Raw genomic sequence first — 27,764 nt, 5'->3', positions numbered from 1 at the left:
GCTGTGGTGCTGGTAGTGGAGATAGGAGACGAGGGGAGTCAGAGTCAGCTGTGGCGGTGGCTGTGGCAGGTGGAGGAATGTGGGACATCGCAGTATAGTCGTCCGTCGCCCCAGACCTTGCTCAGTCGCTCTCTCAGTGTCAAGGATGTTGCAGCAACGGAGTGCAGTGTCCCAGGCCAGACCTACAGTAAGTGGATACACTACCCGTCGGAGTATACATCTAGTGCATAGCGAATAACACAGTGTTGTATAGTATCTACAAAAGTGTCACCGTAATCACGCAGTGAATATCGTCGAAGTGAATTTAAGTAATTATATTACGGAGTGAAATATATTAACACAACAGTGAGTTTGTAATCGACGATTCGAGGGGTGGAATACGCCTTCAGTGCAACAGTGCGTTAGAGTCTCCGCGAAAATATCTCAGAAACCGCTTTGATAGCGTTCGTGTGCGATAGTTTTTTTAAGTAATATGTGTATTCCCTATGTCTCTTGTCAGGTGTGTAAAGTTGATGATTGTAATTGTCACAACATAGAACAAGTATTTAACATAGAACAACATAGAACAATACACTAATTTAAATTCAGTTAAATACAAATGAATTTTACCGGTGAATAAAAGTACTAACCATGTGCGGGAATAAACGGACCAATAAGGAATAACATTACACTGAATTAACATAACATAATTTATGTTTATGTGCGTTGGGTCAAGTTGCTTATTAAACGGTTAAGCATTTTGTGTACGTTACGTATTTCATGAATTTTCAATGAAAAAAAACAAAAAGCAAAAGCAAAAAATATTTTTACAAATTTAATTCTGATTTAAAAATTTGTATGGTCAACTAAATTAAACAACAGTTAAATAACTAAATTTGTTAATGCGGTTAAATTTACATTAGTATTTAGCTAAAATATGTATTCGAAGAAGTTACATGATATGCCGTGAACTGATTTAAACAAATGAAAGAGTTTTATTTTTTTATCAAGAGTGAAAAAGTAAGGTATTCACAGAAAAAGGACTGGAAACACAGTTTATAACCAAAATATACGACTAAAATATTGATAACTACTCTTTTAGCATTAAATTGTATACTGTAACAATTTTCAAAAAACTCCTTTTTATAGTGAGAAAGTTTCATATTTTAACAATATGTTTCCCAAAATGTTAAGTGCAAACTTAACACTTGAATTTGATTGTATTATAAAAGCAAAAATAGCATAATAAGTAATGTGTTGAATATAAGAGGAATATCTTGATAGTTAGGTTATGTAATTGATCAAAATTAAAAACAAATGGTAAAGCATTTTGGTAAATACTCGGTAAATAGTTCTTTTATATTTAATTTTCAATAGTCAGCAGGGTACAAAGCAATGTGTCATTATTAATAAGTTAAAATAAATACAACCATTTGTAAAAACTACATAAGTCTGCTTCACATTTACAGACGATTGTAAAATAGACATTTTAATCCAATTATTAATCAAGATAATAAGAATGAATGACGAATGATCCCTTTATTAAAATATACACAAAGCTTTTAAAGCAATCTAACTTAGCCACTAGAATAAATGTTTTAAGAAAAATATTGAACGAAAGTTCATTTTCACTTGTTCACACATTTCACATGTTATCACACAACATAACCGATAAGCCTCTCATAATATTAGTGTATTGATATTGTAATTTTCCTTTTATATTTGTATGCAGTACTATATGAATTCTTATACCGGTATGACAATAGTTCGGGACATAATATATTTTTTACAATAAATTGTTTTCAAATGGTATTATCACAAATTCGGGGTAAAAGAAAGAAGGACTTTACAGCAAAAACACTTTCGGTTGCTCAATTTAGCAAATAAATTTCCACAAGGATATTTTTTATTATAACTGACAATTTTGCCATAGGGATAAAACGTCAAAGTCGTGGTAGTGTATTTATAATCCAAAGGACAATCTAATTACTATCACATATATCAAACAGCTTAATCAAACAAATATTCTCCGATATACCGGTTAAGACATCTTTAATCTGGTTTGAATTAGACATGTGCAATAATTTCATGCAGAATTATCGTTTCTCGTATATCATCTTGAAACCGGTCAAGATTCTCTCATTTAAATTGACTCATCCAACTGAACAGAGCTACTTTCAGTCGTGCTTGCGACTTTCACAGGAAATGGATAAATTAATCTCAAATGTTGTTTGTGCATGAAATGATCCACCGTGCCACCCACAGTTGTATTTGCAGCCTTAACGATCTCAATTAAATTATTGAAGTGGACCATTACTACAAAACAATGTACGAGATTGAACCGCCGTGGAAAACTACAAATAACTAAACTGAAAGATTTATTATTTCATGTTATCAAATAACTGGGATTTTTAATCAATTCTCCAAGTTGACAGTTAGATGTAATACAACCCTAATGGAATTTCAGTTAGTAAAAAAAACAGTGTTGTAAAAGTTACAAGAACGTTATTTCCTACCATACTCAAAATGTCCGCCCAGTTACTATAGAAAAATATGGTCTCCTACTAGCCAGTAAAACGGAGTTCAGACAAAAATGGAAAACGGAACGGATGGTACACTACTATTATAAACTTTAATAATTTTTTGTTGTTTTTGCTAGGTGTGACAATGTTTGAAAATTATATATGTGACATAAGAAATGAAGAGTACAATGAACGGATGTTATGTGAATCCATTCAATTTTCAATGTATTTTGTTAGAGCGCCAATAAATAAATATATATATATATATATATACACATATTTCTCCTCAATAAGGGTCCTATCTTTGTTCTAGTATCATGGTCGAATCACGGCTAAACATATAATTTCCATTTATATTTAATATAATCACATGGAAAAAGGACGCGTCTCACGTCGTGTAGTGAGTGAAATTTAAATCCACACTGCCCACTGCCAAATTGAAATTCAGTATTCTAAAACCCACTTTTGTGAACGGACAAACCAAGAATACATTTAACGAATCAACTATTCTAATACTTTTAATCAAGGTCGGTTCGCCCACAAGTGCCCTTTTCGACATACTTGCGGTCTTTAATTGCATACCGCTTTGAACACAGCTCATTAGAGAACAGAGATATGTCATTAAAACATCGAGAGATGAGAACTACGGTGGGAATCCGAGTTTTGGTTGTCCACAATTAGTGTTCGCTTTGCTCGGCCCGCTTCCCCGGGCAATTATTACAACTGCAACTAACCGTGTGGGAAAGGAAGATGTCATCAACGGTCGCCGAAGAAGAGGCTGCGACAGTTCAACTTCAATAAGGAAAAGTTTATGAGAGTTACGCTTATATTGTGAGAGGTTAACAGAACTTGTAAAGGAAGGTTGTGGATGTTTATTTATTTGGGTGTCCAAAACTTGACTGACAGTTTTGAGAGTCTGACCTGCGCCACCAAGTAAAACCAGTAAAAACAGTAGCAGTGTATTTAAAATACCTAAAACGTTTGGGAGTGGGAAAGCGATCTAAGTCTCTCAAGCATTAATTTTTTTTTGTAACCGTTCTTTAATTAGAATTTAGGCCGATAGCTATTTATAAGGATTGCAGCTTGTCTAGGTTTTGTTGCAAAATGCAGTGGCAATTGAAAATCGTAACGGTACTCTCAGAAAGGTTTGTTTACGAAAACGTTACGTTTTTCAAAAATATATATATAGAATTACCCAATATTGTGTTTATTTCTTTATCACGTGTAAATAAGGCTTCCACTAGTTAACTGGCTAACAAGAATTAAAATTTGGCAGTACAGAAGAAAAGGGTTTCGAAGAGAAGGATGTTTAGTTTGTAAATGTCTAGAGAAGTCGTATATAACCCCCTGACTTCAGGTTGTTCGACGAAGTTCAAAATAATGAACGGCTCAGTGTACTTTTCGGGATTTGGAGACAATTTCCTTCCGTTCCTTCGTTTCCTGCTCAGTCCGATTTTCGATGGTCCGGTGTTGGGTGGTGATGGTCTGATGGTTTTGTCTTTGTCCGAGTTTTGGAGACGACACCGCATCAGACATAATCGTTTTCTTCTCGTTCCTTCGTCCTTGGCCCGATTTTTTATTGATCCGGTATGTGTATGATTTTGTTCGTGTTTGGTAACAATAACATAACAACAGAATTTGCCCCTAAAGACAACTAAGGATAGGGCTGGATTGGGGAATGGGTTTCCTTTGATGTCTTTGAGAGAAAAGTCGACAAAAACAATAGAACCCCCTTGTCTGTACTATCTTATTGATTATTAAGCTGGCGTTTACATACCTTCAGACGCAATTTTCTCTTTGTCTTGAAATTTTAACTCGTTATCGCATTTCGAAATGATGAATTAGCAGTGGAAACTACAACCCGAGCCAAGTCTAGACATCTGTTAAAGATATTGAAAGTACAGAAAAGTACCATAAGTTGTTTCTTTGGTTCCTGTGATACGAAATGAATCATTATATACCCATTCAGGAAAAACAGGTAGGCCTACAAAAAAAAAATACTGTGTAAAAATTACCCTGGCGCCGGGAAGCAAGTAAACAACTCCAGGTTAACAAGGTGCGCCTAGTTAGTAGCTTTGTTAGCATAATCATATAATTAATCATCGTTACATTTTATGTGGTTCCGGTGAGCAGAACTCTACTTGCGGCTCAACTAGCGAAAGTTATCGGTTCTCAACATCAGCATAACAAGTTAACTAAGATAACAACTAACAGCAACCAGTAATACTCGATAATTTCACCTCCGTTTTACAGCATATCAAACTAATTTACCTTAACTATCGTTGATGATCTGTATTAACACTATACACTGAGTTCCTGAGAATCCAGGTGGCGCCATTCGGCCCATACGGTTTCTGGTATTTGGTATCCCATCTACGGAATAGCTGCCAATACCAATAGTTAGAATCCACCAATTGAGGGAAACCGTTCTCCCATATTGAGAATTTGAGGCCGAACACTGAACCCAAGCACTTTGAAGGTAATAGAATGGCCATTCTGGATCTCAATGTGAAAAGGGTTCAGATAACTTTCTAGATAACAGTTGAGAGAGCAGAGAATTGTATGCGTGCAAATGTTTCTACTATGGAAAATAAGGCTCAGCTCAAACCTAAACCGTTATTTTACAATTATCGTGCACGCTTCGTTTGTATCGATCTTTGTACTTGTTTGAGAGGAAGAAAAATTGGTGATTATTTCAGACCACATGCGTATAGTTCAGAGTATTCGTATATAATACCGAAAAAGAATAATGTTATACTTGTTGAAGAAACACGAATAATCAAAAAAATATCATCAAAATAACACAAACTGGTTTATCTTACACTTTTTTTCCTTTAAAAAATATTTAAGTTTGGGAAAACATAGGTGTCAATATTTTTGCAGAATAAGTCAGCTTTTTGAGTAAAAAACTACACACTTACTAAAACTAAACAATACAATAGAGAATATAAGATACGAAACTAGATATTTCGCTGAGCTTCGCGTATAACCGTTTAGCACAAAATTTAGTCATCATTCAATAATTTCATCTTTCAACCAGCATAAAAATCCACTAACAATAGGCATTACAAATCATTGAGCACCGTCACTTGTCTCTGAGATTTCCACGATCATAATAATTTCAATCGCAGAGTTAACCTTTAACCTGGAATAGCAACAGTGAAACCCGTTACAGAAATAAGTGTTCCCACAGTAAATTTATAGTTGTGACAGTGTTTATGCATCAACAACGCAGCCGTTTCTCCTAGAGAGGAATGTTTATGTCGCGAGTATTGTGAGAACGCGGTTGACGGCGCGGCTTGCTAGTCTGCGCAACTGTAAGCACAACGCATGCGCGGTAGCGATTCTGTGTACAGCGCATAGCTGCTAAGACTCATTTGATGTCAAATTTGACCTGGGGCTCTGCACCAAGTTTTAGGAATCCCGACGTGGCACTTTGAGAATATCTATTAGTCTTTAGCAACTATAAGAGAACCACTCAATAAGCCTAACTCTAGTTTCACTCTGCAGACATCTTACAAATAGGTTACAATAATGTTCGGTAGAAATATTTAGTAAAATTTAAGTCTTCATTTTATACATTTTTCCACCTAATTTGTTCAAGAGTACTACAACACAGTGTACAACGAGGGAGCCCATTGAACACAAATTTAGGAGATATCATTATTCTAATAGGCATTACCGGTCTTGTAAACGTACTTTAATGATCAGCCATTATAAGAGTTATTTTAGAACCATGATTGCAAATGGCAGCGTTTGGCTATTTATAATCTACGGTTAAAACGACTCCTTATAATTATTTTGATTTTAATTATAATAATTGATAATTATTTATGGCCAGTGACGTCATGTTTGTATGTTTATAATTCAAACCTTGATCTATATATTAATAGGCAAGCGTGTTTCTTTAAAACCTCTTTTCTCAGCTCGTGTATATCGTAGGGAAAATCTACGCATACTGTTGGAAAGATATTTTCCTGTAGATGTGCAGAATCCCATTATAAATTAAAATAGGTTAAAAAATAAACACAAATAATGAATTTTAAATTTTAAAAAATTACATGAGCCTTATGGGTTGCCATGCTAGTATGTTTTAATATGCGTGCCAATGGGACTAAACGCTAAATATCATAAACTAGTTCGATAAAATCGGTACAAATATTTTGGAACAATAAATCTGGTAACTATCGAACATCAACACACGCCTCCAAAACAGTATTACCTCTGAAGGTGTAGATGTACAATAATTATCTAAAATTAAATTTTTTGTCCAAGAACGGATATGAAAACAAGCACACCGAAGACGACATATACAACGGCAGCGGCGCCGTCCTCTGCAGGATGTCTCATGGAGCCACCCGGGTGACCTTGATCCAGTGGCAGGCCAGTAATGTAAATCGCGCGACAAGTGCCAGAAGGTCACGGGTTCGAGCCCCGGCTGCGGGACCCTCATTAGAACCGTTTTATCTCCGTTTCTCTTGACCTCCCTGTGCCGTCCCAACGGGTCGGTCAAGATTATGAAAACCGAGCGGGTAAAACGGACCATTACGACCGGTTGGGACATAAACTATAATTTGTACGGAGACACGCTCATATGATTCACACCTCAATGGCATGCGGCGAAACCGTTACGGATAAATGTTATATACGACCACACTGGCAATTGAATAAGTTGTTAAGTAGTGCTTAGTGTAATTGATAGCCGTATTTGGGGTGGGAAATGAGATGTATCTGAATTTTTATCTTCGGAAGGCCTTGCAAACAAGTTTTTATATTTGCATTCATACAAATTCGTAACTGAACCCGGGGGATTACTTGAAAATGGTCCTAGTGACTATGACAAAAAAGTCCCCTTCAAAACCCTCTAATGGTGGTCCAGTAGGTGAAATGTTTAAGAATACGAGAAAGTGAGGTCTCACCTTTAATTTGGAATGACTTTTATTGTCTTTTAAAAAAGTCAGATAAAACCATTTTAAAGTTGTAAATTATTTATTTTTTTTATATTGAGGATCACCTGAAAGTTTGCATAGTGACTAGAACAAAAAGAAGTTTACAGGGAACCAAGCATGAGTAGTAGTAGTGGGTGAACATTTTTTCTGAAAATAAGATTTTACCTGTGGAATAACTTGAATATGTTTTTGAAATACTGAGGGAAAGCTATTACATCTAAATATATTTCAACGTATAGTGTATCTAAATCCGAGAATCACCTAAGAGGGATTATCACAGCGACTAGCACAACTAGCTCTAACTAAGGGGAAACATTTGAACAATAACCTCTAATGGTAGTAGGCCATCAAAATCTTCTTAGTCGACAAATAGGTAGTTGTATCGAAGATCAGAAACTTTCTCCCGGTCCAAAAAGAAGAGTAACACATGATAATTGTGTTTCACTGGTGTCAGGCCCTTCCTTGCTGCACCTGAGTCAACACCTACACCTGGGTTGTATACATGCACCAGGTGGGGTCTATGATTGTGTTATGGCTTTGAGAGATGGTATTGGCCGTGGTAGGTCTATTAGCGGCCTAATGTTATTTGAGGTGTTGAAAGCATCAATAGTGGACACAGGGTGTTGTCGCTGTTTAAATGTTGAAGGAAAGTTTGCGACTGCATTCTACAAAGACATCCCAACCTCTGAAGCTTGGATAGTCCGCAATGTGAAAGATTGCAGACGGGACACGTTTCAGGAGTTATTAAATGTGTTGATTTGAGCTTCGTGGTTTCGACTTTGAACATCGCAAACGCAAACAAAATAAAACCATCGTTATTCCTAGTTTTCCAACTACATGCTGCATAAACAGTACGGATGATAATGTGCAGTATTTTTGAATGCCTTTAAGTTACACCGTTTTCAGAATACCGTTTAGCTGTAGACAAAAATTGAATACTATTTTACAGCCTCCCCTTCAACGAATATCGAGCCTATATAGTTTAGAAGCTCCAACTACGCCATCAGGTGTTTAACTGCAGTCATTTCTGTTCGTCATTATAACATTCGTCTAACAGAATGACTCCTCGTTAACGGATGAGAGATATAACCGATTTGTTACTCTACTTCATTATATCTTCTCCGGCTATGACACTGATTGTAGTAATCTTTATAACTAATTCATTGTGATTAATTTCCTTGGAGACTTTCAAAATCTGTGGGCGGCTGGTGTAGAGGTTAGAGTGGGATTTGTCGGGGAGGTTAGGGATTGGATTCTTGCAATCACTTATAGTTCTGGGTGCTGTGTTCAATCATCCGATGTGGCGCAGGATAAAGTTAGAGACTGTATGTATGTCCACATAATATATAGATATCAAAGGATTGGTCTGCCAGGTGAGGACAGTTCCTTCACTAAGATTTTGTCGTATGTACATTACTGTCTTCATCTGTCACCAAGAAATATAACAAAGCTCACAACGAAGTTTCCAACAAAGTTATTTCAATCAACACTAACCCATTACAAGCCGTCTCCGTGTTTGACACCGTTCAGATTAAAAAAATAAGATCAAGGTTCGACAAGATCAAAACACACCGCGCGGGCGGTCCGGAAGGGAAATATCCGGGAAAAGCAATTAATTAGTAAGCAGCTATAACGTCTCCGCCGCCCTAGGCCTGTAGCCTCCACAGGCTATCATGGCAACAGTGATCACGTGAGCCGATCACACGACTCGTTATGCAGAACCTGCGGCGAGGCTCTCGTTTTGTGAGTTTCCCAATAAAATCGTGAGCCCGAACGAAGATCGTTGACGATTTTTTGGTCGGGCCCTCGAGTGTCGAGAACTCCGATGGCCGATAGAGACATTTCGGTCTCTTGGATCTTGGCGGTTAATTGATCTAATTTGGACCAGCTGCGTTCAGAGATATCTTCGGGATCTTTCTGCGATGGAGAAAACGGCGCAATTCCATTTTCTGGCTCGGACTAGTTAAAGCAACTCGAGTAAACGTGATTGTAAGTCATTATGTACCATTTTTGCCAAACCTTAGTCTTCGGGTGATGATGAAATCGTTAAAATTGTGAAGGCAGACGTTTCGGATGCGTAGCAGCTTTTCATCCTCGGGGCATCGTACGGGGCAATCGTAGTTTGCCCCAGAGATGGATAGCTGCTAGGCATCCGAAACTTCGGCCTTTAGTTTCACATTTCAACGACGCGGTCATCACCCGTAGACCAAGGTTTGACAATCTGCCGTGATCGTGCAAGCCTATGTACCATTATTGTTTGCATTCACGGTAATTCCATGGTATTTAATTAATAAAATGAACAGAAGGGCGGTAAGTTTAGGAACTGTTCGATAGAACATAAATCTAAGTCTCTAGCATCCTTATAATTGCTATAGGCCTACCTTGATTATTTTAAAAGTTCAAATGTATAATAGAGTTTTCCAAACGTACAAGTTTTAAATAACGTACGTTTCGTTAACGTCTCGTAAACAATGAATATTTTTTGTTGTAGCGAAGCAATTATCTAAATCAAAATAACTGATAAGTTTAGTCCAAACCACAGAAAACGTACTACTAGTACGTTTTCTGTGGTCCAAACACAGTATGGAGGTCACGTGTGGAGCCAACGCAATTGTTGTTGTTGTGGATGCTGCATGTATGTAGCAAGTTGCTAGAATAATTAACAATGAACACTACTTTAATTACGTTCTTATAAATAATTGTTCTTAGAAACGGCTAATCCTCCAATTACAGAATGCAATGCGCTACTTCTACTACTTCTGCTGAGTGTACATTTCATTTCAATCGACCTACACGCAATGGGAGAAAGTGAACCTCGGTGCAGCCACCGTCACTGGTCACGACAGATAACCAGTCCGACGTCCTTCAGCCTGGGTCGAGCGTCCGTATCCGGGACTTTAACTACGTCGTGAAGCGTCACGGCGCGGCGGGACATCATCTGACTCATCAGCTGCGCGGCGGGAGGGTCAAAGAGAGGAAATACTTTAAAAAACGATGACACTTTGGAGTGGTCCATCGCATATGCGGTTGATAGCGATAAGACTTTTTGTGTAGATCAGAAGTCAGTGGTGGCGAGCAAATAAAGTTTTCGGAGAGAGGAGAAAATTCCTGCATGATGAAAGTGCAGGGGTTTTTAGGATCGTTACGAAACTATCATTTGCGTGTTAAAGTGGTACATCACTGAATACTGATTTACAAGAAAAGCAGTATCTACAGTAACTATTTACGTTTCCGGAATATAAATCCCGTGATAGCTCGCAGGGCAACCTTGGTGTCTCAGTTAAGTCGGCATTTTATTTGCAAGGTCAAGTCAACGCACGTGTATTCCATTTATTATGATAATTTTAAACCCTAGTATGGTAACTAGATTGCCGTTTGCTTTGTTTCGCGTCATTATTAGACAAAAACGTACGTTTTGGAGAATTATACCGAGGACAAAACTTAAGATGACAAAATAGGACTAGCCAAATCACGAGTGAGATAGAATTTGTCATTGCCTCTTGTAACAAGATAGCAAATAAAGGTTCATCAAAAATTCCAGCATCGAGCCTTGTAATATGATAATCTCTAATCGATGTAGGATAGGCATGTGTAGCCGGCACTGTTACAAAAACCTATTTCAGTCATCATCTCCATGATCATACAGGCAAAACCTTTTCCTCCCTTTAAAAACAATATGGTAAGAAAGCCTTGAGCTTATGTTGGACGAATTGTATTAGAAACTCGAGCTTTGAGCATTTTAGAAGATAATCTCTCTAAGAAAATTAGGATGGGGTCTAATTTTCGTCACTCATGACGTCGTGTAGCCGGTACTATTACAGCCAGCAGTTCCGTGATCATGCCTGTTTCCTTTAAGTCTAAATAATACGTAGCTAAAAATCTTCAGCATATCTAGGATCCTCGATAGGAAACTCGAGCATTGAGCCTTGTAATAAGACAATCTCCACGATGTAGGATAGGGTCATATCGTCGTGTAGCCGGTACTGTTACAGCCAGAAGGGATAGTGAGAGTACACCTGCCAGGACACAGATTAGCCGCACAGCCGAGTGAACATCACGGTCAACATTTTCACCTCACCCCTGATCTCATAATTACTGATGAAAAGGAAAGCATGTCTTTGTTCTGCTCTCGCATTTCATTCTAATGGATTAATGCGTCACATTTCGGCACGATAGAAAGTCCAAGTGAATAAACCTGGACGTGTGTGCCTGGAGTAAAATGAGTTGGCGGTGTTTTCACTGTGGTAAACAATATTTTTCACCACACTATGATGTTTTTGGCTGTATTACATACGTTAATTGGTGGCTGAAAGTTACGTTTTGCTGGCCATGCAAGCTGTCATCGTAATTTGGGGACCGAGCAGGTTTTTACATCCCGGGGCCGCAAAATCAGCTGTCCGCTTGCATATTAATTACACAAACATAGTCTGGGCGTCAGCTAGGGGGACCTGGAAATTTGGGTGGACAAAGGTTTTTTGACTGATTCTGACTCAGTTTTTTGCGCTGATTACGAATATGCCGGGTGCCACCTTGGCACCCTTGGGCAAACGCCGCCATATTGGAAAAATGGCGGCCAAAACTGGTTTTTCGATAAATACTCGAAAACGGTTAGTTTTAGAGATATTTATGTGGAGACATAAAATGTAGAGCGTAGAAAACTACACAGAAATGATATCAACACTTTTTTTTGTAAACCTCACGGTTTTAGCACAATTTTGTGAAATTGAAGTTATTATTAACATAAAGTTGTAATTTAGTGCCAATACCTATGACATATTACATTCATTGTTCAAAAAACATAATTATATTATGCATTCCACATTTGTACAAGTAACCTTTGTAAAAAATAATTGTTATTAGTGCCTTCAACCCCCCCCCCCCCCTCCCCACACATCACACTCGCCCCTTTACACTGAACATTCTCGTATTCCCCCAATCTGTAGGTGCAGTGAGAATCTCCCGGTTTATTTTAAGCAACAATAGCACTTATTGGTGTGATTGAAAAAATAAAAATACTGGTAAAGTTACAGATTTATATTTAAGTAATGTAAATAATGGAGTTATTGCATATAACTGAGAAGTCGCTCGAGGTTTTAGCTTGAGTCATAAGTAAAGGCATGCTGTGGGTTTGACGTAAGCATTAAGCAATTCTATGTAGATAAGAATGTATCGAATTTGTCACTTACAGCTTGTATAAATCCATCTTTGCAGTCTCTTATACCGCTTAACATTGGATTTTTAGTAGCTGCAACAGCCGCTGATGCTTTAAACCGCCGAGCATTACTGTATATACAGGTTACACCAAATTTGTGTAGGTAGTTCATTGATCGGTTTCTTCTTATTTAGAAGTAATGATAATGCTATTTTAATTGTGGTGTTTTGTTTAGTCATTATCGAAGTAACAATGTTACCTATATCAAGGAAGGTAGACCAGTACAAGCTCTTTTAAAAATAGCAACAATATCTTGCTGATATTAGATTCAAGGCTTTCATGATTCAATTTGGTTTCATAGTTGTCTCTGTTAACTGTGCGTGATGTAGTTTCTGATTCAATTTTCTTTTTTACTTTTCCAAAACTACATTCTTCATCTTCATCAGATAATGCCAGTTTCATCGCAAATGGCATTTGATTTCTAAACGCAACTATGTTAGTATTTCCAGGAGAAGATAACACAATCAAGCTAGGTCCTACTATGTCTGTTATTTTTTTTACCAGAGTTTTACGTATTATGTTTGACCCACCCTGGGATTTATAAAACTCAAACAGCTCTATTGAGTTCCAAACGCGTGATGGGCCTTCTTTCATTATACTAATAATTGATTTCAAAATAGTATCTTCACTACCAAGATTTGTGTTTGTGTAATTTATAGGTCTTTGTTTTTGGTGCAAAAGAACATTATGACTATCCCTATGATAACGTGCATCGGCTGCATGTAGATCTCCAATTACGCCATTGATTCTAACTTGAATTTATTAGAAAACTCATCTTGGAGTGGGCTTGTTCGGTCTATCAACAGTTCGGATTTGGGAATATGGTTGCCATCGGTCGGGATGTTTTAGATCAATTTTCAAACATTTTTCACCACAGTACAGGCAATTTAGTCTAAAATCAAAGCTCTGTATATCTGATATTTTCAAACGCTTGGGTGGTGGAGGAACTACGGACGGGCTAATGTTTTAAATGCACGCTGAATGTGGGTCTTTGATTTCTATGAGGAAGAGGACACACAAGATTTATGAAAATAATCGAGTAAATTTTCATCCAGGTATATGAACAACTCATCTTGTAGTTCAATACTTGCTGATTTAACTGATCCGACTCTTACAGGGCCTCCACTTATTAACTGTCCATTTTTTCCGCAGTTAAAAAGCAAGAATATTCCTTTCCCTTTGAGGTAAGTTTTAATCCCCTAATACACTTCTATTTTCCGTCATTATCGTATTCAATTCATTGTTCCAATCTAGAACAAAACACATCAATTGGAATCTTCATTAACTTTATAAAGACGTTCCACAAACATATACTGTGCCGGATCTGGGTTTTTTTCGTCAGGGTGGTGGTATTTGGGGGGAAGAGCAAGGTAAAGTTTTGCCACACCATGTATATATATATATTTTTTTTATGTAAACTTTTAAATAGAAAATCATTCGTTCTAATATTCGATAAATTTTTATTTGCCAATTTAATGTATAGGCCGATATTGATACATAATATATTATAATAGAACCTTGTACTAACTAGTATTACAGCTTGTCAATTAAATACCCAACAGAGTAAAAATTATGTAGTAGTATCATCGTATTTATCTAGTCCTATAGCTAGAATAGCATATGTAGTTGGCAGGTATTTATAAGCAGGTTAAATCAATGACATAATGCAATAACATAAAAATCTAATTTTAAGATAATTTACCTTAGTAATTTGTTTCCAACCAAAGTATCCAACTACATTTCACTTGTACACTACTTACAAGCAACTCTCGCAACTGTATTTGAAACTTTATTGAAGGCTGAGCGCGCCACCGAGCCCGCCAAAGACTCGCATACAGAAATAGCATAATGGCCACGGGGTGGGTAACTGAGGGATGTTAGATGAAACTAACAATTATTTTAATCAAAGGTTTCTTGTACAAATGTGTAATGCATAATATAATTATGTTTTTTGAACAATGAATGTAATATGTCATAGGTATTGGCACTAAATTACAACTTTATGTTAATAATAACTTCAATTTCACAAAATTGTGCTAAAACCGTGAGGTTTACAAAAAAAAGTGTTGATATCATTTCTGTGTAGTTTTTTACGCTCTACATTTTATGTCTCCACATAAATATCTCTAAAACTAACCGTTTTCGAGTATTTAACGAAAAACCAGTTTTGGTCGCCATTTTTCCAATATGGCGGCGTTTGCCCAAGGGTGCCAAGGTGGCACCCGGCATATTCGTAATCAGCGCAAAAAACTGAGTCAGAATCAGTCAAAAAACCTTTGTCCACCCAAATTTCCAGGTCATCGTTAATTACAATGGGTCGACGCCCAGACTAACAGCATCCATAGCATTGAAATAGAATTGTTTTACTTTCACCGTTGCCTAGCAACTGTTTATTATTATTTTTGCTGATTCCTGAAATTACTTCTTCACATAACCTTAAAGTTGCGTTGACTATCAGTTTTCATTATTATTATTGTGAATAGTAGTAGTGTGGTGAAAAATAGTGTTCGTACCACGGACCGAAAATGGTTTTGCAGCTCTCGATCGATTTAAGTTCTCGACTTCGTCTCGAACTTAAAAACTATCTCGAGCCGGCAAAACCTCGTTTTCGGCCCTAGGTACGAAATATACTATTACGTCAGGATTGGCTTAAAATTATGGACCTTTTTTAATTTAAGGCATTGTTGAACAAATGTAAATTTCTCTGGTCGTTTTAATAAAAATTTGAATGAGGGATACTATTTTAATGAGGGTTTTCTAGTTCAGTCAATCCTAAACATAGAATCTAATTATATGTTTTACTTGTTCCAGATCGTGTTGGCTGTAGTGTTGGTGTTGGTATCATGCCTGACTGTGACGGAAGGAGATTATATCAGGACCAGGCGAGATCCCTTGGCCAGCTACAGTTCTCCTCGTCAGTCTTACGGACCGCCCAAGCCTCGTTATGGACCTCCCCCGAAATCAGTGTATGGTCCTCCCAAGCCTAAATATGGACCACCAAAAATGCGCTACGGCCCACCAAAATCTTCTTATGGTATTCCAAAACCTATTTATGGCGCTCCTAAGCCGGTGTACGGTCCTCCTAAGCGTAAATACTCAAACCCACCTCAAGCCAATTTTGGCTACCAGTACAGCCCTCCTCGGAAGCACCACTCTAAGTATCACAACTCAATAAAATCCAGTTATGGACCACCTAAGCCTGGATACGGTCCTCCTTCGACTAGTTATGGAGTCCCCTACAGAAAAAAGCCTCTTTACTCAATCCCAGACACTTACAATTCCCAGGTGAACACTTACGACGCTCCGATCAGTATTTCTGATAACTACGGACCTCCTAGTACATACAGTAGTTACACTCAGTCTCCATTGTACGGAGCTCCTGCCAAACCTTCCGCAGCCTATGGGACACCGTCTTCTTCGTATGGTAGCCCTATTTCATCTCAATCTTCAGCCTTTAACTCATATGCCAAAAAACCATCAGTATCTTTCCCGGTCCCATCAACAACTTACGGTATTCCATCACCGACTTACGGTGCCCCCAAAGCACCATCTATATTGGGTTCATCTTCTTCCAACCACCCAGTGGCCACCTCCTATATCAATGTTTACAAAGGCAACCAAAACAATCCCTCCTCCTCCCAAGTGCAAACAGACAACTACGGAGCTCCTACCAAGGGAGTGTATGATACACTATCCTCTTCTACGAACCAACAACTCTACCATTCCATAGCTCAAAACCACTACCAGCAGCAGAATGAAGAGGCTACCAGAGAGGATGACATAATAACATCCGCTTCACAGAACGCCAATATCTTCAACATGCAAAAGAACCAAGAAGAGAAAACCAGAGATCAGTCTGCAAAACTGTCTACATCAATCAGATTTCCAGGAGGTGAAGAAAATGAAGAAACTTCACAAGATGAAACACAAAATACTCAAGCACAAGGAAGTTCAAACCAATTTGGATCGTTCCAACCACCGAGTCAGACATTTGGATTTGTCCCTTACGATAACGAGTTGAAGAAGAAGGACGGTCAAAGGGAAGGATTCAGTATAACTCCATCTCAAGGCTACTATGCTGGATCTTCAGTGTCTTCTGGGGTTTTACCGGCCAACTACTACGATGCGATGAATCAACAAAACTACGGCCGGCAGCAAGTAGATGCTCAATCTACCAATGCTTCTAGGCGCAAATCAGACGAAACCAAACAGCCAGTCCGGTTTCCAGAGAGCAGTAGCCATAACATGCAATCCTAGATTACCTCTCACTATTTATTTCCGCATTTTGTAAATATTTAGGCTTAGGCTTGCAAACTTTTATACTAAATGTTATTTATTAGATAGATTATTATATTGTGCTATTTAATTCTTATTTATGCATTCTATTTTCATACAGGTTTTCTGTTGAAAACCTTTTGAAGATTAATCATAAGACCTCTCTGAAACTCTGTTAGCCAAATTTCTAATGGAGTATTCAGTTTAATTTTTTGTAACTGTTGAACTTTTAACTGTATCATAATTTTATGAAGAAATATGCTGAATCATTTGCATCTCAAATAATGATTGAGTGATGGATATTAGTTAAGTAGATTAAGTCACAAGTCTAATATTTTACCTAATTTTTCCTTGCTATTTGACCACAACTTTGTGAATGATTTTATATTTTAATTTATGCTTGGAAAGCCACTTTGTTTATACTTAAGTTTTAGCTTAAACTTAATTTTGTGTCTGCCAAAGGATGTGGAGTATGTAATACAAAGGTTAAGCTAAAGTCGAATATAAAAATTGCAGATACTTATGATTGCAGCTCGCAGCATACTTAATAATATAAACTTTGTATCATATCTTGATGGCCAGGATCAGTTGAGTCAGTGAGTAGTATGTTCTGTTCTTGACAATAATAATTCTATCATGCAATGACTCATCTACTTACTCCATTATCTTATACTACCTCCTGTATATAGCAATATAGGCATTGTTTCTAATATTGTCTTTTTGTTATTTTTATATTGCTTTGTTGTTACTGTAATTTGTTTTTAACAAATTGTGACAAATTACATTAATTTTAAAAGAAAGTTTTGTTATGTTTACCCTTTTCAATCCGTTTAAACACTTAAATATCCCCAACACAACAAACCTGCAGACTAAGTGAATTTTCATTTACCTGATTAGATTCTCCCTTAAATCTATTTAAATGATATTAGGTTTAACGAGTACCTAGGTTTACTGCTATAGAGAGGGTAATAAAGTGTGTTTTTGGTAAAATATTAATAGCTTAGTACAAATTTAACAAGCTACTGTCTTGCATTATTATTATTATTTTTATTTTATTTTTTAAGTCATTGCGATACAACCACCAAAAAAGAAAAGTATTATTATTGGCATCGCTATTTTATATTTCTTGTAGCAAAATTTATTAAAAATACCTACATTTGTATGGTTGCCATTTGAGAATATAGTATTAAAGTAGGTATTAAGATGCCATTTTCGGTGTTAAAGTTTCCTCCATTTTTTTGTTGCAAAAATCTTTTTCACCACACTATGATGTTTTTAGCTGTTTTACATAGGTTAATTGGTGGCTCAAAGTAACGTTTTGCTGCACATGCCAGCTGTTATCGTCATTTGGGGACCGAGCAAGTCATCCCTAGGGTCGCAAAATCAGCTGTACGCTTATTGTCTTAAAACATAAATGCATATTAAATGCACAATCAGTATCCATAGCATTGCATTATAATGGTTTTATTATCACCGCTGCCTAGCAACTATTCATTATTATTTTTATCTGATTCCTCATATAATTTTTTTACCTAACCTTAAAGTTGTAGTTGTGTTGACTATCAGTGTGCATTATTATTTCTGTGAATCGTGGTAATAGGGTATAGTGTGGTGAAAAATTGCGTTAGTACCACGGACCGAAATGGTTTTGCAGTTCTCATCGTTTTAAGTTCTGTCGAGAACTTAAAAACTATCTCGAGCTGGCAAAACCTCATTTTTGGCCCTAGGTACGAAATATACTATTATGTTGAACATCAACGATTTCACTATTTTGTCATATTTTGGCAAGATTATAACTATCGATTCTATTCCCAATAAGCAAAGAAAATACTTAGTCATTCATAGTACCTAAAACAGTAAGTAAGTGTTAGTAAATAAAGTAAAATAAACAAAAGTATGTAAGTAAGTAAATAATGTAGCCTTTTATTTACTGGTAATTATTTTTTATAAGAAACCACATAAAAAAATCAAACTAACGCTTTCAAGAGATTTTCAGGTTGAATTTAATTTATGAAATCCCATTTCATTTATTGCACTAATACAATCAATGGATCCTAATTACAACCACCAACTAAACCATCAGAGTATCCTTTGTTTGTGCTTCAATATAAACAAACAGAAAAACAATGAAGAAATGATTACAGCCGAAGTCAGTGGTACAGTGACGGGATGATAGGACTGCATATCGGGAAACCTCCTAGCAACCACAGTGTGTTATCATCGGTAAGACAGTGCTGAGTTTCCCGCGACTTGTCTTATATTTCCTTATTTTGTCCTTAATTTCAAAGCAACTAAAAGTTTGCTTATTTTATTGATGGGGGGGATTTAATTCTGTACTCTCTGATTCATCGCTCTTAGGTTCATATAAAAAGTTATTTTACACTTATAAAAACTAATACTAAACTTAAACACTCAAAAAATTCCATAAAACCAGGGAAGCTGACTAATGTTATGTTTTTGTAGAGTAATCAATCTTCAAAAAATAATATAGGCATAGATAATTACATGAAAATATAACTATGATGGTATCAAGGTATGTGAAAATTAACAACTAAGCTTACACAAAAACCAAATTCATGTAGTACAAGGCATGTAAGATTCACCTTTTAGAATTGCTTTGAACAGTGTTTTACAGAAAAATAGCCATAGGATCACTGCATGATTATATCTCTAGGAAAGAAAGAGTACTTTATACTTCAGGTAACGTAAAGATGCACAAGTTATGATGATTAAGCTATTGTATGGACGGGTCCCGAAATTTCTAGAATTTTTCGGGAAAAAATATTCCCGATTATCGGGACGGGATTACATTTGACTCGGGAATTTTTCGGGACGGGATTTGGTCCGATCGTCGGCGATTTTTCCGCTTCGCGAGTGCCGATAACGCCGTTATTGCGAGCGATAGGTCCGCGAACGCAGGAGACGAAGTCCTACCGACGATCACGCTGTGACCACGAGTCAGACCGACGATCACGCCGTGACCGCGAGTCCTACCGACGATCGCGCCGTGACCGCGGAGTCCTACCAACGATCGCGCCGTTACCGCGAGTCATACCAACGATCGCGCCGTGACCGCGGAGTCCTACCAACGATCGCGCCGTTACCGCGAGTCATACCGACAATCGCGCCGTGATGGCGAGTCATACCGACGATCACGACGTGACAGCGGAGTCCTACCGACGTTCGCGCCGTTACCGCTGAGTCATACCGACAGTCACGCCGTGACCGCGGAGTCCTACTGACGATCGCACTGTGACCGCGAGTCATACCGACGATCGCGCCGTGACCGCGAGTCATGACGACGATTGTGCCGTGACCGCGGAGTCATGCTGACGATTGAGCCGTGATCGCGAGTCATACCGACGATCATGCCGTGACCGCGAGTCATACCGACGATCGCGCCGGAGATTGGGCTCGATCAGTCTGAGACACTTATCGGTTCAGTATACAATACCTAACAATAATTATACACAAATACACCAAACAATATTTAGCGTACATATATCAGTAACTGCAACTCCATTCACTCGACTACCTTTTATTTAGCATTAACTGTTCCTGTAGCTGTCTCATAGCTTAGTTGTAAATAGTATTTTGATTAATTTAGTTTTAATTTTTTAAGAATATTTCTAATTTGTAATAGAGCTCGTCCCGCGCACAGGTCTTTTACGGCCTATGCGGGACTATTGTTCGTATTTTGTACATGTATATTTTGTAAAAAAATTTTTGGAAATAAAGCAGATTTTGATTTGATTTGATTTGATTTGATTTGACCACGAGTCATACCTACGATCACACCGTGACCGCGAGTCATACCGACGATCGCACCGTGATGGCGAGTCATACCGACGATCACGACGTGACAGCGGAGTCCTACCGACGTTCGCGCCGTTACCGCGGAGTCCTACCGACGATCGCGCAGTGACCGCGGAGTCATAACGACGATCGGGCTGTGACCACGAGTCATACCTCCGAACACGCCGTGACCGCGAGTCATACCGACGATCGCGCCGTGACCGCGGAGTCCTACCGACGCTCGCGCCGTTATCGCGGAGTCATACTGACGATCATGCCGTGATGGCAAGTCATACCGACGATCACGACGTGACAGCGGAGTCCTACCGACGTTCGCGCCGTGACCGCGGAGTCATAACGACGATCGCGCCGTGACCGTGGAGTCCTACCGACGCTCGCGCCGTTATCGCGGAGTCATACTGACGATCATGCCGTGATGGCAAGTCATACCGACGATCACGACGTGACAGCGGAGTCCTACCGACATTCACGCCGTTACCGCGGAGTCATAACGACGATCGCGCCGTGACCGTGGAGTCCTACCGACGATTGCGTTGTGACCACGAGTCATACCGACGATCGCGCCGTGACCGCGGAGTCATGCTGACGATCGAGTCGTGATCGCGAGTCATACCGACGATCGTGCCGTGACCGCGAGTCATACCGACGATCGCGCCGTGACCGCGAGTCATACCGACGATCGCGCCGTGACCGCGAGTCATACCGACGATCGCGCCGTGACCGCGAGTCATACCGACGATCGCGCCGTGACCGCGAGTCATACCGACGATCGCGCCGTGACCGCGAGTCATACCGACGATCGCGCCGTGACCGCGAGTCAAACCGACGATCGCGCCGTGACCGCGGAGTCATGCTGACGATTGAGCCGTGATCGCGAGTCATACCGACGATCATGCCGTGACCGCGAGTCATACCGACGATAACCCCGTGACCGCGGAGTCATACCGACGATCGCGCCGTGACAGCGAGTCATACCGACGATCGCGCCGTGACCGCGAGTCATGACTACGATCGCTCCGTGACCGTGAGTCACAAGTTTCTATAGGTACCTGTAAATTTTTACCCATTTTTTGGTTTTTATAGATCAGTGCCACAAATGGTAAAAATTGATTTTGTATGTCTTTTTTGGTAACTGCAATACAGTACTTTCTTTTTATGCACAGAAAAAAAATTCCGGCCCGTCCCGTCCCGAAAATCGGGAAGGAAATAAAAATCCCGTCCCGTCCCGTCCCGAACTAAAAATTCAATCCCGTCCATCCCTTAGCTTTTGTAACTAAGCTATTGTTTAGTTTTAGGTACTTGTAAATCATTCAAATGATATTTTATTAAATTCGAATAGTTATTTGTGTAACTAGTGAGCAAAGTGGCACTTTGCTGCACACGAGAGCAACGTTTATGCACGAGCCGCAGGCGAGTGCGGAATGATCTCGAGTGCAGCAAAGGCCTTTTGCACTCGTGTTACACATTATATTTTTCCTACAGTCACTATAAAGCATACAAATAATTAGTCTTTCAAACACTATACAACACGTTTTTAGGTTCAGCTGGCAACACAAATAGGCGCCCTAGAGAAAGTAGTTCCCAGTCCGTATCACTACGCTATTTTTTCCTCGGCAAGCAATGTGCTGCGACTTGAGAAAATAGTTCCGTATATTTTTGTAATTTGCAGTGGTTTCCGCGCCTAAAAAATGTTTTAAAGGTATTTTCTTGTTTATTAAGATTGTTGGAATGTTTTAAAAACGCTTAAAACTTTAAAAGAAAAGTCCAGAAAGTTCAGAAATTCCGAAAAGAGAACATAAACTATAAACATGAAATGACAGGTTAAATCGTAGTTATAATAGTCAATCAGCTGCTCATAGTATTATTATCTTTAAGTGTTGCCAACCTATTTCCACGCGTACACGGATTACGTGCATAATAGAACCTTGCTGTTTTGTGTTGTTTTGTTGGAATCCTGATGTGCGCCAAAGTATAAACCGTACGACAAAGTATAAATATGCAGCAATTAGCAGCTTTCTGTACTATAAACAGTACAAGGAAGCCAACTTTGTCAGGTGACTGTAGGAAAAATACTTTATGGGTTTATTTTACCCAAACATTCCCTGAAAGACTTTTTACACAAAAGTTAAAGTTGTCTTATTTTAAGTTTTCCTGTATAATTATTTTAAGCATCAATTTTTTTTTAACTATACATTACACGAAATATTTTGGTGTATGATTGCTTTTATAGTTCAATCAAAACATTATGTTAATGGTATCTTTCTATTTGGCTTATTAGCATCAGTAATTTAGATGAGGACATTACTTATTTGATTATTGTATATACTTATTTCAGTCAAGCGGAAGCTCAATTTATTTTCATAGCAAGTTTTATAGGAAGATTTCAAGACTTCCTGTATATGTTTGTGTGAAAACCATATCCATCAAGTCAGTATTACCTTGACTAACATCCAGAAACATGTATGGCAATTTTTTAATCAAGCTGATTTAAAGCACAATAGTTTTAGTTGGAGCAAAGTTTCAATTTTGTCCACACATTACATTATGAAATGAGCTAAAAATCATCTTTGGTTTTCATTCATTACATTAATTTACATTATTCATGATCTAGTCTATGCTATTTTGAAAAAAAGGTTTTTTAAATCAATCACATTATTAAAAAAAAAAATGTTAAACGACATAATTTTGGTATATGACAAGTTTGAAGAAGCATCGCTCGATGCTACTGGGAGGTTTTATCCAAAATAATAAATGTATCTACAAAATTAGTGGGCATTATTTTTTATTGGCACAATAAAATCTACCAATAAAATTTATTCTATTGGAAGTAAATTCAAAACAAACACAACAAGCTGCAAGCGAAATCATAATCACTCAATTCCAAAATGCATCGTTCACAATCATGCAGGATAAGATCTCCAATGATTTATTGGTTTTCCGACGGGTTATTACATTGAAATAGGTCATAAATAACAAGGTACAGCACATGGCAACGGCGAGGCTGATTGGTTCAATCATAATACCTGATAATCTGCCGGCCAAAATGTTAGTCAAACGGCCCGAGTTGACCCACAACTCTTGACTGTCTGTGGTTGTCAAATTATATGTAAGCCGTGAGAAACATCCACAGGGAGGAAATTGTTTGTGACTCGTTATGAAAATACCCTCTTATAGTACAGTAGACTGTTTCTTTTTCAAGCGCTTTGGAATCAGACTCTTCCAAACTTAAATAATTCTGAATCAGAACTTAACACGAAAATGATTGGATATTTTTTTAACTAATTACTTTTACTTTTTTCACGAGTGCAAAATAAATAATCTACAGTACCGGCTTTTAGACATTCCATACCCGTGTTAAATTTGTTACCAGATTTTTTTACAAAATCGTGGTAGTTGATGTGAGCCACCTACAGATTGTGCTGATCTAAATTACTAAATTCTGTCAAATACACAAACTTTTTTACCAAGTCAAACTTAGGGAATGACTTAAGGTGAGGTGTAGCAACTGTTATGATCAACCTGGACAGCAACAAAAACTAACGTATAAAATAACATTTTGGACACTAGCTCATTCTGTGACTGGCTACGTAACTACGTTCTTTTTTAATAAAAAATTGGCTACATCTGGTCCATATAGATGGCAAGTCTACTTCAGTATCCAATAGTCAATGGTACCGGTAACAAACCAAATAATAAAGGAAAATAATAGAAACAACGATATGTACCAAACAGCATTGGACAAAAATGTTATGATTTTCTTTTACGAGGCCTTGTTGTGTTCATATGGTGCAAGTACTAGAGTTTTAACTTTTACGTATAATAAGGAAAACAGTTGCAATCCTTGTCAAATGTTAGTTTTATTAGCAGTGCTTGGAGATTAAGGACTTACTCTTACTACTTCTACTAATAGACCTACAAATTACTATATTATACTCCGCTCACAAAATTTAGGCGGTTAGTGGGAAGTTCCCCTACCACTTATTTTTGCTTTTGTTGCAGCTGGTCGTTTTGGCTAACCTCAGCTGTTGAGCTATCGTTTTAAAGGTAGATTAGTGGGCGTAAATTTCTACTCCTAAAACCACCTACTGTTTTATTGTTTTTTTTTTTGTTTTTTTTGTGAACGGAGTATAATACTTAGTGTACATCAAATATATAACCTAATGTATACTAGTTTTAATCAAACTAGGCATATCCCCAATAGTACAATTTTGACCAAAAATTTATTTGACCTTGACCCAATTAGCATAAAATATGTTTTGTTTGTTATTCTTTTAAATTTGATTTACTGTGGTTACTTATGTAGTACTATTCTACAATATTTGTATATTTATTTCTTCACTAAACAGATTTACAATTAATTTCAACTAAAATATCAGTTTGTTTTCATTTTTACTTTAACTAAAACTTATGACATAAATATGATGATATATGCAATGAATAAGAAGAATATGGCATGTATATGATAAATATTATTTGAATTATGATCATGTGTGATACTGCATGTATTAAACATTTCCGTAGTAATTCGAACAAATTGTGTGCTCAGCAAAAATGAACAGATGAAAATGTCTTTGTGAGTCGGTGGCTCAGTCGGCAGCGCGAGGGACTACAGATCCAAGACGATGTTGGAAGTTTGAGACCCCTCAATCAATTGTATCAGTACAGTTTATTTAAATACTGCACCTAACAGCTTACTGTTACTTTGCTTTATATGGTCTAAGGCACGGCCACACTAGCGCGGACGATCGCTAGGCCGCTGATGAAAATATGTAAGTAGCGGACGTCCGTTCCCACTTCGCAGGGGTGGCCACACTGGAGATAGGAAATGATAAACGTAGCTAGCTAGTATCTGTCAGGATGTCATCGCTTGAGATGCGTGGTTGGGCTGATCTCTGCATGTACCTTGGGCTGACGATTCCTTTAGTGACTAAGAGTTACTTCTCCTTTTGTTATTAAGGAAAAAAAGAAAATGGGTCTATGATATAAATAAGGAACGGGAAAGTTTTGGGGAGTTTCACCATTTAATGAACCAGCTTTGTGAAGACAATTGAGTAGATTTCAGGAATACTGTACTATCGATTGGAATATGAAGTTTTACGACTTGCAGAGGATTATTGAAGGAGATATAAATAAAAACAACACCAAGTTCAACACCAACCACCAAAGCAGCACTTCAATATCAAGATACTACACAACTGCTGGACCGATTGTTGCGGACGTATATCCGAGATACATTCCTTGGGCAATATACGCTACGTCAACGGGATACATCTGTCGCCATCTGCATCGGTATGGTCTCCATTTGGACGAAGCTATGTAACTCAAACGGAGAAATACATTTTTAGAGAGGCTGGACGTCTTGCATAGCGATCGTGCGCGCTAGTGTGGCCGTGCCTCTACAAACAGACCCAAGGCCTATGTAGACGGGCAAATGCAAGGCTGAATGAGGCTGTCAACGCTTTCAATAAGAAATCAAAAACACTAACCATGCGCATTTTATGTCTTTGAAAACAGTTGTAATTATTTTTTATACTACAGTATATCTACAGCCAAGAGCAAAACTGACCTGTTTCTCCATAAACGCAGTCCACTGCTCGCCCTGACAGAAGGTTTGGAAGTGTTCGTAGAACGTTGGCCCGGACATGGTCTGTGGTAAGTCAGGTAAGTAGCTGGCCATGGACAATAGATCTGACAGCTTCTCTATCAGAGCTTTGACTACAGGCATCAGGAACGAGTAGTGTTCTTGGTTAGAACCTGGAAATCGACACTTGTATGAAGACGGGCATTCAATATCTTAATTTAAAAGTTAAATTTGAAATGTTCACAAGTAGAACCATTTTTTGTCTGGACGAGTAGATAAAGTGATTGCAAATCTGAAGGTTACTGGTTCCATCCCAAGTAGGATTTTTTTCATTCATTAGCCATTTGTTATATCTATTAATGGAGCTATCTAAATGGTCAATGTAAGTGTTTGGGCTGTTCTTTTACAAACACGTAAAAAATGTTCTTGCGTTGATAAACAGTTGAACCCTCTTAAATAATTTACAAAAATTCATCACAGCAAATCTCAGATGGTTACCTTGTATTTGAGGATAATCTTGTTTCTTCAGAGGTGGAGACTGACTAGGCATGCCTTTACATTTACCGATTATTTCTTCTAAAGATTTTATAGTGTATTGGTAATGTCAAGCCATATAGATTATGACCAATAACCTACCCCTGTGTTCCTATTACATATATTGCATTGGGAACTCTTCTTTAATATCTGGCATTTTTCCAAAAAAATTAAAAATATCCAAAGTTGTACCTATACATAAAAAAGATTCTACAAAAGACATGTCCAATTATCGTCCAATTTCGATTCTGCCATCCTTTTCAAAAATTTATGAAAAAGTCATGTACAGAAGATTATCCCAATTCTTAGAAAATTCAAACATTCTAGATATGTCCCAGCACGGTTTTCGGCCCGGAAAATCGGTTTTCACTGCAGCCGTTTCTTTTATTGAATCCATCATAGAGTCCATAGATAAAGGGGAGAACGTAGTGGGCATATTTATGGATTTAACAAAAGCTTTTGAAAGCGTAAATCATCATCTATTACTTGATAAATTATTGAACTTTGGTGTCAAGGGAGTTGCATACAATTGGTTTAAGTCATACCTTTCCGACCGATATCAGTATGTTGAAATTAACCAAACCATTTCAAATAGGATCACGGGCGCAGCATCGGACTTATGTTTGGTCTCATGTGGCGTCCCACAGGGATCGATTCTGGGTCCTTTGCTGTTCTTATCTTACATAACCGGACTTCCTGAAGTGCTACAGACTGTTCCCCATAGTAATTTATGTTTATATGCAGACGACACAAATTTAAAAATCTCAGCAAAGAACCAAAATGAAATTGAATATTTAAGTTTTATAGAACTAGCTAATATAAAGCAATACTTCAATAATAATAGTCTTTTGTTAAATCCAAATAAAACTAAATTTATTACATTTTCCACAAAGCAA

At 37.9% G+C, this 27,764-nt stretch overlaps 2 protein-coding genes across 2 annotated transcripts in view; one reads left to right on the top strand and one right to left on the bottom strand.

Annotated features, from left to right (window-relative positions):
- Positions 1 to 27,764, bottom strand: part of LOC128992872 (neurobeachin-like protein 2) — a 118,802-nt gene that overhangs the window by 44,872 nt on the left and 46,166 nt on the right. The window contains exon 35 of the mRNA XM_054416615.1: positions 26,320 to 26,507. Coding sequence (XP_054272590.1) covers positions 26,320 to 26,507 — 188 coding nt within the window. The remainder of the gene's footprint in view (positions 1 to 26,319; positions 26,508 to 27,764) is intronic.
- On the top strand, positions 411 to 17,737 carry LOC128991879 (uncharacterized). The gene is made up of 2 exons (XM_054415132.1): positions 411 to 499; positions 15,474 to 17,737. Exons 1-2 carry the CDS (start codon positions 473 to 475, stop codon positions 16,917 to 16,919), a joined length of 1,473 nt encoding a protein of 490 aa, XP_054271107.1. The 5' UTR covers positions 411 to 472; the 3' UTR covers positions 16,920 to 17,737.

Source organism: Macrosteles quadrilineatus, unplaced genomic scaffold, assembly GCF_028750875.1.
Source record: "Macrosteles quadrilineatus isolate MER2022 unplaced genomic scaffold, UCM_ALF_1.0 Scaffold_4__1_contigs__length_99947679, whole genome shotgun sequence".
NCBI lineage: Eukaryota > Metazoa > Arthropoda > Insecta > Hemiptera > Cicadellidae > Macrosteles > Macrosteles quadrilineatus.
Note: the sequence above shows the minus strand (reverse complement) of the source record. Positions and strands in the feature narration are given on the sequence as shown.